Raw genomic sequence first — 12,790 nt, forward strand, 5'->3', positions numbered from 1 at the left:
TACATCATTGAATCATTCGTTTTGTAATTTCTGACTTCACAGGTAAACAAACAGCCGATAGATCTGAAAGTAGAGGACATTTTAAAGAAATGTGTACCGGAAGGTCAACAGCACAAATTCGAAGCATAATAAGACGATTAGGATTATTAGAAGATACTCATATAATGAGTACTAGTATACAGGTAAGATATATTGACACAGTTAGAAAAAGTGAACATACCGGTAGTAGAAAATTGCAAGTAGGACGGGGTTGCGCAATCGTTGTGTACGTGCAATGTAGTTTGAGATGAAATATAGTAAGGCGACAGAACATGCTTATAGTTACCGGGATGTCAATGTTACCCACTGGATATGAAGATAACTGTGTTTGATTGATTATTGGTAAATTTATTATCCATGAGCTCAGTAACATGGTGTCTTCTATAATATATATACACTTAGAAGATTTCTGTCGGTGATCGACGCAGCTAGACTGGAGTCCCACTGTGACCAGGTAGCTCCCTCACATCAATTGTCCAATCGGTCAGACGATTGGCGTTGGGGCTGATGTATCCTGGTGTTGGTGGTTGGTCTGGTATTTTGGCCAACCATATATCCAGATGTTTTTTGAAGGTGTCTGGAGACACCCCTGAGATGTTTCTCAGTTGGGGCGGGATGCAGTTGAATAACCTTGGTCCACTGAACGAGAAGCTGTTATGGATTCTGGATTTGATGTTTAGTGTTGAACCGGGAGTGGTCCTCACATAACATAGCCTCCCTCTTCTTTGGTGGACTGTTACTTGTATGCCGGTGTTGGGCACCTTCTTTTCTAATACCTTCCAGACGTAGATGATGATGTAGCGTTCCCTGCGTCTTTGGAGAGAAAACAACTGCAACTCCTTCAGTCTCTCCCAGTAGTTCAGTTCCTGGAGCCCATGTATTTTGTTGGTGAAGGTCCTTTGGGGCCCTTCAATTTCCATGATTTCTGATACTTTCTGGGGAGACCAGAGCTGGCAGCAGTATTCCAGGTGTGGCAAGACTAATGATTTCCACAGGGTCAGCATACATCTTGGACTTCTTGTCTGGAAGGTACGAAGTATCCACCCTGCTAGTCGCCTCGCTTTGGACGTTGCTTGGCTTATGTTATGGGAGAAGGAGGCATCACTGCTCATGCTCACTCCCAGATCTTTCACTACATCTTTCGCAATGATCTCTTGCTGGCCACAGTAGTAGTGTGTTGCGATCTTTAGATCCAGATGGCGACCATAGCGCAGAAGTTCGAACTTTTCCCCGTTCAGTGCCATGTTGTTCACCTCCGCCCACCTCAGAATTTCATTGAGGTCTTGCTGTAGGTTATCGGCATCTTGTCGCGTACGTATTTTCAGTTCGATGCGCGTGTCATCGGCAAAGGATGTCGCTGTAGAGTATTTAAGGTCCCTGTCTATGTCCCCTATCATGATGAGGAATAGTAGGGGACCCAGTACAGTTCCTTGGGGGACACCGCTAACAACCCTGCTTGCCTGTGAATAAGTACCCTGTACATTCACTCGCTGTATCCTATCGGATAGGAAACTGTGGAGCCATTTGCCTAGGGCTCCGCATATACCAAGTGCTCGCATTTTGTGCAAAAGGATTCCATGGTCCACCTTATCGAATGCTTTTGCAAAATCAAGGTATATGACGTCCACGTTGTCCCCATCTTTGGTGTCATCTAGTATTTTGTCATAATGGGCAAGTAGTTGAGAGAGGCATGAACGTCCTTGTCTGAATCCATGTTGGCCATTGTTGAATGCCTCTATTGTTTCAAGATATTCAACGATGGCTTTCCGCACTACCCTTTCCATAATTTTAATTAGATGGGATGTTAATACCACTGGCCTGTAATTCTTGGCAATGCCTTTGCTACCCCCTTTATGTATAGGGGTAATTGTGCCATTTTTGAGGGCTCGTGGTACATGTCCTGTTTGTAGGGACATTTCCCATAACAGTTTCAGGGGTACTGCTAGTTGGTGTTTGCAGTTTTTTAGCAGTTGGGCATGGAACCCATCTGGTCCTGCTGCTGCATTTGGTGCCATCTCGTTAATGGCCACTATTATCTCCTCTGTGGAGATCTTTACTGACGATAGTTGGTGTGGCGTCACCTGGTGTTCATTGAAGAAGGTATGTGGATCCATTACCTTCATATGGTCCTTTGGTTCACTGAACACCCTTTCATATTGCAGTCTGAGCAACTCTGCCATTTTAGTTGGGTCACTCTCGAGTTCCCCAGCTGGATCTATAAGTGGTCCTATGGATGGTGTGTTTTTTAGCTTCTTATTGGCATATGCATAAAAGAACTTGCTGTTCACTTGGATGTTTGAGATGGCTCTTAATTCTTCTTGGGCTCTCTGATCTTTGTGAGATTGGATGAGTTTTCTCTCAATTTCTTCCAGTTCATTTTGGATGTTGGTGGTGGATGGTAGATGGTTGGTCTTATGTAGTTTGACTCTTAATTTTGTTCTCCTCTTCATTAGGTTTTTCCTATCTCTCGGGATAATTTTTCTCTGTTTCATGGTGATTGTTGATTTTGGAGGCACCATAGTTTTGCATATTTCAAGGCATCTGCTCTGAAAAATGTCTAGGGCTCCTTCAGAGTTTTTATCTTGGAAGAGAGTTACCCAGTCGGACTGGCCTAGTTCCCTTCTAATCCCATCCCATTCAATGTCTTTGCTGAAGAAGTTCAGGTCATGTAGAGAGAAGCCAGGGGAGTGTGCCTTTTGTTGAGCTGTATGTGTAGTGGAATTTGTTGTCATGACTTTAATGAGGCCATGGTCAGACATTGATGTCCTGGTAACTTCGTATGAGTGCACCAGGTCGTAGTTATTGCTGAATAATAGGTCAAGAGTGTTGTTGCCTCTTGTTGGATCCTCAATGAATTGTTGGAGGTAGGCTAGATCTGCCAGTCTGATCAACTCCATTGCTTGCCTCTGTTCACTTGATGTTCCTCCTCGTATGATCCTAGAGGGCCAGGTTATTATTGGCAAGTTTAGATCACCAGTAAGTATGACCTCGGTGTGGGGGGATGGTAGGTGGTTAAAAAGTGATTGTAATATCCCTGAGACTTCTCTGAACAATTCATCTGTGGTGTTTGGGGGTCGATACAGGGTTGCAATGAGTAGGTCCAGCCTCTTAACATATACAGCTAGTAGTTCTGTAGTGTTGTTTGAAAAGGCAGTAAGCACCTCCGTGTTTGCTGCTAAGTCCTCCCGTATGTATAGTGCTACCCCTCCGTGACTTCTATCTACCCTATCGGCTCTGAACAGTGTGAAATTATGGATGTTTATTTCTGCATCTAGGATAGCATCGTTGAGGTGGGTCTCAGTAAGGGCAATAAAGATAGTGTTATCATCTGCTGCTAGCTCTTCGAGCATTGGCACTTTGCACTGGTTGCTTTGTGGGTAAAGCCCTCTTATGTTGCCCACAAAGAAACAATTTAGTGGCAACTCCACCTCCCCAACGGCTTCCGTTCGTGATCGTCCGTATGGGCTAGTAGCCTTGTCATTATTAGTTGTGACTGCTTTTCTAGCGCTATCATCCGTTCCAAGAGTCGTTCTAAAAAAGCGTTCTGATCCGTCGTGGATGGTGTTGCGGTTAGGGTAATGTTGTTCTGACCTTTATCGGTAACCGTGCTAGGTGTGCTTGGGGTAGTTGGTGGTTGTGGTGTGGTAGGTTTGTAAGGTGTGTATGTACCCAAAGCTGTATTTGATCGGGATTGGTCGTTATCCGTTTCTCGTGATCTCTGGGTCTGTGTTCCCTTTATGTGGGGGAATCTGCAGTACTTCTGGTGGCATACTCCATTGTGCAGTGAGCTTCTGCATACAAAGGGGTGGTAGTTACCACATTTCCATCCCAAGATGCATCCGGACCTCTTGTCTAGCCCATGCCTCATGAACTTTTGGCAGATTTTTGGATGTGATTCTCTGCATCCATTGCCCACTATTTATATATATATTTTTTATTTAGCAATCTTTATCTTGTACACAGTTATAAAAATACATAAGGATAGCACAAGAACAAACGTGACACATTTCCATTGTGGTCCTCAAAAAATCCATATACATTTACACAATAAGTAATATAATAATAATGCATAAATATTAGAATTGAACTTAAATCTTCATTTTTTTCTGGGTCATGTCAGGGACTCTCCTGAGGTAGTACTTTCCTTAGTCCAGCTCTTATATGTAACATTCTAAGTATTTATTGGACTATATGCCAATGTCTTCATTTATAATTGTATTTATCAGTTCATAAGGTAAACAATTAAGTTTTCAACCTTTGTTTAAATAGTATACATAAACTTTTCCACTCCATGACAGTGTTGTTGGAAGTTTATTACATAGTTATAGTGCTGAATCGATGTACATGTCTTCCTAGTTATACATTTATATTATTTTATCTGTACAGAGGTTCTCAAACTTGCGATTATGCATACCAAAAGGTGGCCATACCCAGTGGGGAGTAAGATGGTTGAGCAATGGACCTCGCCAGCCCCCAAAGCAAAGAAGTGCAATCAAATTTAAAGGTCCTCCTATATCGTGGAAATCTCTTTTAGCCACAGGAGTGGTGGGTGGCTCACTGTTGGGGTTCATGCTATATGTAAAGAAGGAAAAGGAATTGGGTAAGTAGTTATACAAGTTGGTTAAGCAGGTTTATTTAATTAATCAGGGATTCCTGAAGTTGAATAAATTGACTTATTCATTACTTTTAGATATTCTTGTAGACTGTGAGGGAATTTAGATTTTCCATTTGTTGTAGTATTTTGACATTGGTTTTGTATCTTTCCCACAAACATTTATATAATAATTATATTTAGGCAGCATAGGGTCCTATTTGGCTGTGAAAAAAATTATATATATATATATTTGTACAACACTGAATGGGTCCCAGTGATTAGAGATACATTTTAACAACCACAATGCACTTTAACCTCTTACTCCGGGGTACATCGCACGTCTGGCAGCATTAGCTGCCCGACGTGCGATGTTGCGTCATAATAATTGCATTATAAAAAAAAAGGCAGTGCTCAATCGTTTGTTCTCTTTCACCTGTGTATTTTGATAACCATAGAAAATATGATGAAGCCAGTTTAGATAGAATGGAAGTTACGTAGGTACGACTACAATAAATATAATCAAGATGCCGACGTCGGCATCATCGAGTACCCACTTGCTCCTCATGCCGCCTACGTAGGCGTCACCGTATGGAAGTGGTTTATTCTAAGCCATCAAAGGCCAGCATGCTTGAAATTGAAATGTGGTACTACCCAGGACTCAAACCGGGTAACTTCATGACAAGTGCGACGTTGACTTTCCAACTAGGCCATCATCTCTCTTGATGGCCTAGTTGGAAAGTCAATGTCGCACTTGTCATGAGGTTACCCGGTTCGAGTCCTGGGTAGTACCACATTTCAATTTCAAGCATGCTAGCCTTTGATGGCTCAGAATTAATGTGGATTGTGGTTGTTAATATATATATATTTCCTGAATCTCCTTTCCCTACAGTCTTTAGTTCCATGGATTTAACTTGGTCTGGTAGAGTTCAAATTCAGTTCCTTAGAAGATCACAACTGAGTAATGGGTTGAAATTTTTGCTGATGTAGAAGATTTTTATTTCAAAACCAAGCTCATGAACTGTTATGCAACAAATTTGAACTTAAACTTTATTGTTGTGTTTGTAGCTAATGAATCTGAAATTTCAATGTTATTGTATATAAGATACCCATCTTTCATGTTTCTATTTATCCTTGTTTTATAGCTTTAGCAAGAGAAAGAAAAAGAGCATTGGGTAAGGCTCATATTGGTGGGTCCTTTGATCTGATTGATCATGATGGAAAGCCAAGGAAAAGTGATGATTTCCTTGGTCAGTGGCTTCTCATCTACTTTGGGTTCACACACTGCCCAGATGTTTGTCCAGATGAACTAGAAAAAATGGGTGCTGTAGTGGATGCGATAGGTAAGGAAAACAATTGATATGGTGATTTACTTTCTCAGTAAAATTGAAATAGTTAATACAAAAAAGTTTGAGGAGGGGGTGAGTGAAGGAAAAAATGTAAAAAGGTGAAATAGCTTGTTAGTTTACAAAAAGTGCAAGGAGAGGATGGTTGAAGAAAAAAAAAAGTGAAAAAGAGTATGTTTGAAAAAAAAAAGTAAGAGTAGAGGAAGCATGTGTGCTAGTGTAAAACAAGGGTTAGGAGAGGATACATAAAAGAGAATAAGGGGATGGGACTGGCATGAAGGGGATAAGAGTGAGAGGACAGAGTTTAAAGGAAGAAAAAAGAGTAGATAGTCATAGATGAAAGAGGATATAAGAAAAGTGAAATGAGGAAGAAAAGGGAAGGTTATTTTTATATTTTAATTAGTCTTTTTGTAAATATGAGGTAGCATGTTAATTGCTACTCATTCACTGATGAGCATTTATACTAATTCCATATTTTCTGCCAGAAAGACCTAATGTAGAGGATTAACTGCTCATATGTTTTCCAGAAAATATGAACAATGTACCCAAAATACAGCCACTCTTTATTACTGTGGATCCAACCCGTGACACAAAAGAGTTGGTGAAACAATACGTAAGGGAATTCCATCCTAAATTATTAGGACTTACAGGATCAGTAGAGAAGATTGCCGAAGCGTGCCGTGCTTACCGTGTTTACTTCAGTGCAGGACCTCGAGATGAAGATGATGACTATATCGTAAGGATTTATTTTTTTTCCGATAACATCATAATAGTTTTGCCTAAATATTATAACTTCCATAGATGTACCTAAAAATAACCTGTTACAAATTGCAGTTGAACACATAAAGCTCTTACACTTAGTAGTCAGTGGATTTTTTTTATATATTGGGAATTGTATTTATCCAGTTGTGATATACAAGAAAGAAACAATGCTTATCGGGTCTTTCTTTTACTCCTACTAGGTCTCTTGGAAAAGACTCAAAGCGACTAATTGATACATTTGGTTAAATACATACTTGTCTATGCATACATAAGAACATAGAAATGGAGGAGACTCCAAGAGACCATAAGGCCTACACTATGCAATTCCATGTCCATTACCACCTATCATCCCCTTTCATAAAGTTATCTAACTTTCTCTTAAAACAACCAATAGATTCTGCAGTCTGTACATGGTTACAAAGTCTATTCCATTCATTAACCACAAATGGGAAACCAGTTCTTGCCTATTTCCTTAGTAACCTAAATTTGTCCAATTTAAATCCATTACCAAGAGTCTTACCAGAAGGCCTTAGGATAGAAGCAACAGTGAATCATAGTCCATGACAACCAATTAACCAAAATGACTTTTTCCCCATGTAAAGGGTGGTGGCCGAGTCAAAACATACACCCACCCTATCCCCATCCCTCACTCATCGCCTCTGAATATACATTCATATATTTTCATAAATGTGCTTTTGCTGACAGGTGGATCACACCATCATCACTTATCTGGTGAATCCTGATGGAGAATTTGTGGATTACTATGGGCAGAACAAGAATGCGCAACAAGTTACTGCGAGCATTGCCGTTAATATGAAGAAATATGCTGAACTAAACAAAACAGGGATTTTTGGAAATATACTATAGAGCAGATCTGTATGTATAGTTAAATCAGTTAAATGATGTAAAACTGTGCTTGTGATATAAGATTGTAGATATGTCAATAAGAGGATTTGGAAAACTTTTGTATTTTGTCAATATGAAATGTACTTAAGTATCAGTGATTTTTCTCTCCTTTGTAAGGGGAGTGGGAGTCAGATGACACCTGCACCAGAAGACTCGCTCACTTACCCATCCTATCTTGGAGACAACAAAAAGCACGAGTAATAACATGTTTGTATGAAAGTGGCAATTGCCGACAAGTCTATTGAAATAAACACCACGTGAGGACCAAGCCTTTATTAGTACGACGTTTTACTTTTTCAAGTACTTGAAAAAGCCATAACAAACAAAATGTCATACTAAAGGCTCCGTCTCCACATGGTGTTTATTTTGAATAACGTGTTTACCACTATCAGCACATCAGGCACACCAATTTACTGGAAGAGATTTATTCTCTTTCAACCTGTATGCATGTTTTTATGTAATAATAAAGTAGTAATCTATAGCTGCTGCAACACAAAAATTCATGTAATGAACTTAGCCAATAATTCAATACAGTTATTGTGTAATACAAGTTTTCTGAAGTTTCATGCTGTGGCTTACTGTACAGTAAACCTTTGATATAACAGACAAAAAATCTGACTGGACACTCCCTGGCTATAATGGATGAAAATCCATTGCAGCGAGGGATCCTCGGTTATAATGGATTTTTGGATGAAATGACAGACCCCTGTCCCCATATTCTGTTATATTGAGGGTTTACTGTAATTTCTAATCCTACTAATTTCTAATACTGGACAGACTTTGAGATATAATGGATCTGTCCAGTATTTCCATCGGATGTAATGGATCCTCGGCTATAATGGATTTTCGAATATAACAACAGACCCCTGTCCCCATATTGTCCATTATAATGAGGGTTTACTGTATTGCTTGTGACCTAAGCAGTATGGTAGGGGATAGGGATAACCCTTTGTCTATGATGTGCTTAGATGGGAGGACAACAGATGGGTTCCTGGATGGGTGTATGCTTTGACTCCATCACCTCTGTTATTAATGAGAAAAAGCATTGAGGTTTATGTATGTATGAAGAGTCAAGGCAGAAATATTTGACTCACCTACCCCTATTATAAGGGGGATTGATGCCTTTGTATATAAATTCTTTTGTTGTCCAAGTGTAATTTGAGAATGTCCTGGGTTTTATATTTCATTTTGTCATTCATTCCCACCATACATTCACAATGCAATACAAACTTTGGATGAAAAATTTGTTTGTTTGTGGTTCTTACTTTATAATAAAATTGATTGAAATTAAGCCTCGTGTGTAGTCTTTAGGCTATACTACGTAGTCTTTAGGCATACCACATAGTCCTTGGGACTACGTAGTATGGTCTAAAGACTACATATGACACTCTTATTTTACTTATGTTTTTCAGTCCCTATCACCAAAATGTGGGAAAAAGGTAAAGTAAATAAAACAAAAAAACAAGGAGGTGCCCTTATACACTCCTAGTTCTCCATATTAGTGGCCAAACCATGTCCTCGTCTTCCCAAGTGGCCAAGACAATAGCAAATATACTATCCCTAACTGCTGCACAGCCTGAAAGACTTTAATTGAGCCAGCCACTACAAGTTTTTATGCCATGCTCCTTCCAAGACCATTCACAAAAGAAGAATATTACTCCTCTCTTTCCATCTATTGGACAATTGCTCCAGACCTAGACAATATACTCCATGATTTGGTTTAACGTTACAAACTCCCCACTATCAGGATGCTTGGATGGTGCCCCTTACAGAGAACTTTGTAACATGGAATTTAATGGACCATGCCCTTGATTCAACTGCCAGTGGCAGGGTTTGAACCACCACCCCTTCGACCTTCACCACAAGTAATGATGCCACATATCCAACAAGAGAGTGTACCTCAAGGAAGTGTTTTTTTCACCATAGCAATGATGACATCAAGAAAATTCTTCCCCCAAATAATTGCCACCTTATGTATCAATGAACTAACCAGGTCCTGATGAGAAAGGGGATGGATGCGGTGCCCAGGGCCTGGATGTCTAGGGATCCTGAGAAGATCAGGATTTGATATAGGTAGAGCTACTGAAGTATCTAATTAATTAGGCAAGTATAATTGCATTTTCTTGTTTTTGTTTTGATTATAGTTATCACAGCATCAATGTCTTGGATATTTACATCATACATATACCAAGGCTTTTTCCCCCTTTCAAGGGAGGTAGCCAAAAAGGGAAAGGCATAAAAACACTCCCACCCATTTCATCTCTAAATACACTCCACACCCCTCCCACCCTTCCTCTCATCTGAGCACCTCCTGGATGACGGGTCATCCCTGCACCCTGCCCACCGCCCTGGGTCAGAAGCAGTGTCGCAAGACACAGTACATCCACAGCGAGGCCGCTTCATTTAATCGGCGACCCCCCCTCTCCGTCCCCCTTTGCATATAAGGCGAGGACGGGGAGAAATCCCTTCGGGCTGCGTCAAAATTTACTCACACATACTACCCCACCCCCCACTTCCCCGCCCATTCCTCCTCATGCAGTCACAACATCATCCATATACAACCATTCTCCACTCACCTCTGTCTTCCGTCCTCTCCCTTCCTTCCTCAACAGACATTCCCCTTCCCCAAAGCCCCCTTCACCCCATCCATCCACCTCATCCTAGGACGTCCCCTCATGTTCACTCCCTCCACATCTGCCTTCCATACCTCTTTTACTAGTCTTTCTTCACTCATTCTTTCCATGTGTCCAAACCATCCTAATATTCTTTCATCAACCCTATCTCCCAAATCCTTTTTCACCCCTGTTCTCCTCCTCACCTCCTCATTTCTCACTCTATCTAGCCTAGTAACCCCCACCATATTTCTCAGACACCTCATCTCAAACACATTCAAACTCCTTCTCTCTTCTTCTCTTATGTTCCACGTTTCTGCCCCATACAGTGCTGTTGGCACAATCACTCCTTCATACAGTCTCCTCTTCGCATCCATTCCCAAATGTCTATTCCTCATTACACTCTTTAAACCACCAAGGCATTTACTCGCTTCTCTCAATCTACATTCTACCTCCACCTTCACTCCACCTTTTCCTGCTACACTTGCACCCAAGTATCTAAAACTATCCACTTCCTCCAGTCGCTCTCCCTTAATGTTCACTTCCAGTCTACTGCCACTTTCACCCCTTGTACATCTTATCACCTTACTTTTACCCACATTTATCTTTAGCTTTCTTCTATCACATACTCTCCCAAACTCTGCCACCAGCTTCCTCAATCCCTCCTCTGACCCTGCCACAAGCGCAGTGTCGTCCGCAAACAACAGCTGGCTCACCTCCCACTTTCCTCCATTTTCTTTAACCATCTCCAATCCCTGACTCACTACCCTAGCATTCACCTCTCGCACCACCCCATCCATGTATAAGTTGAACAGCCAGGGCGACATAACGCATCCTTGACGAAGTCCCACCTTTACTTCAAACCACTCACTCTCTCCATTTCTAATCCTAACACATGCTCTACTACTCTCATAAAAACTCTTGACAGCTCCCAAAAGCTTTCCTCCTATCCCATAAATCTGCATAACCTCCCACAGTGCCTTTCTGTCTACCCTATCATAAGCCTTTTCCAGATCCATGAAAGCCCAAAAAACATCCTTCCCCTTTCCTATAGCTTTCTCACATATCTGTCTTACCACAAAGATCTGATCTACACAACCTCTACCCGTCCTAAATCCACACTGTTCCTCACCAATTACTCCCTCTGTTCTTCTCCTAATCCTCTCAATTAAGATCCTCCCATAAGCCTTCCCTACTACACTCAACAGGCTAATCCCTCTGAAATTACTACATTCACACTTGTCCCCTTTTCCCTTGTAAAGAGGAACTATACAGGCACTACTCCAGTCCTCCGGTACTCTACCCTCTCTCCAGCAAACATTAAATAACCTCACCAACCAGTCCACCATCACTGCACCTCCCTTTTTCAGACATTCTGCATGACATCCATCCAGACCAGGTGCCTTACCTGCTTTCATCATCTTTACAGCTGCCTTCACCTCATCACTCTCATTTTCTTCGCATTTCCCACTGCAGCTATCTTTCCTTCCCTATCCTCCTTCACATTCAGCAACTCCCTAAAATATTCTGCCCATCTTCCCCTCACTGCCTTCTCTTCCATTATTATCTCTCCATCTGTACCTTTTACCTTTTCTTCTCTACTTGATACGCCTCCTCTTTTTTTCTTAATTTCTTTCCAAAACATCTTTTTATTACTTTCAAGGTTTTCTGTCATACTCCTACCCCAATTCACATCTGCTCTCCTCTTTGCCTCCTTTACCTTTTGCTTTACTTCTCTTTTCTTTTCTTTGTACGTCTCATATGACTCCCCTGTCCTCTTTTGTAACCAATCTGTGAATGCTCGCTTCTTCTCTTCTACAGCCTTCTTTGTTTCCTCATCCCACCATTCACTACCCTTTCTTCTATTTCCCCCTGTCCTTCTTGTTCCACACACCATCCTTGCACACTTTAAGACTCCCTCCTTGAACCATCCCCATTCCTCCTCCACACCCATCTCTGCTCTATCCTTTACTCCCTCCCACTCCTCCTTCAGCTTCTTTTCGTACTCCTTCTCCTTTTCCTTTTCATTCAAGGAGTTCACTCTAAGAACCTCCCTACCTTTTGTCCCTTTCCTCCTTCTCCATCTATCCTCCACTCTCAGCTTACCTTCCACCAAAAAATGATCTGATATTCCCCCACCCTCTCCCCTTAGCACATGTACATCCTTAACTCTTCCTATCATAATCCTATTTACCACTACATAATCCATTAGCGCTCTATCTACCACCCTTCCCTCCACCACCCTCTCCCATGTGTACTTATGCTTGACTTTCTTTCGAAACACTGTATTTGCTATCATCAACTCTCTTTCTAGACACATTTCCACCATCAACTCTCCACTACGATTCTTTCCTGGAACTCCACACTTCCCAACCACTCCATCGATTGGACCATTTCCCACCCTAGCATTAAGGTCTCCCAGTACTATTACATTGACATTTCTTCCTAAACCCTCTATGCACTCATTTAAATCTATCCAAAAGGCCTCCCTTTCTTCCATGTTCTTCTCACTGCCCGGCCCATATGCACTTACA

The 12,790-nt window shown here is 41.3% G+C and overlaps 1 protein-coding gene across 1 annotated transcript; it reads left to right on the top strand.

The window, feature by feature from the left end:
• Positions 1 to 19: 19 nt before the first annotated feature.
• Positions 20 to 8,210, top strand: Scox (Synthesis of cytochrome c oxidase). The gene is made up of 5 exons (XM_076186872.1): positions 20 to 182; positions 4,426 to 4,639; positions 5,776 to 5,973; positions 6,504 to 6,712; positions 7,444 to 8,210. The coding sequence occupies exons 1-5, from the start codon at positions 90 to 92 to the stop codon at positions 7,603 to 7,605; spliced, it is 876 nt and encodes a 291-aa protein (XP_076042987.1). The 5' UTR covers positions 20 to 89; the 3' UTR covers positions 7,606 to 8,210.
• The last annotated feature ends 4,580 nt before the right edge of the window (positions 8,211 to 12,790 follow it).

Source organism: Oratosquilla oratoria, chromosome 6 (assembly GCF_046742065.1).
Source record: "Oratosquilla oratoria isolate Oo_2021 chromosome 6, ASM4674206v1, whole genome shotgun sequence".
In the NCBI taxonomy this organism is placed as follows: Eukaryota; Metazoa; Arthropoda; class Malacostraca; order Stomatopoda; family Squillidae; genus Oratosquilla; species Oratosquilla oratoria.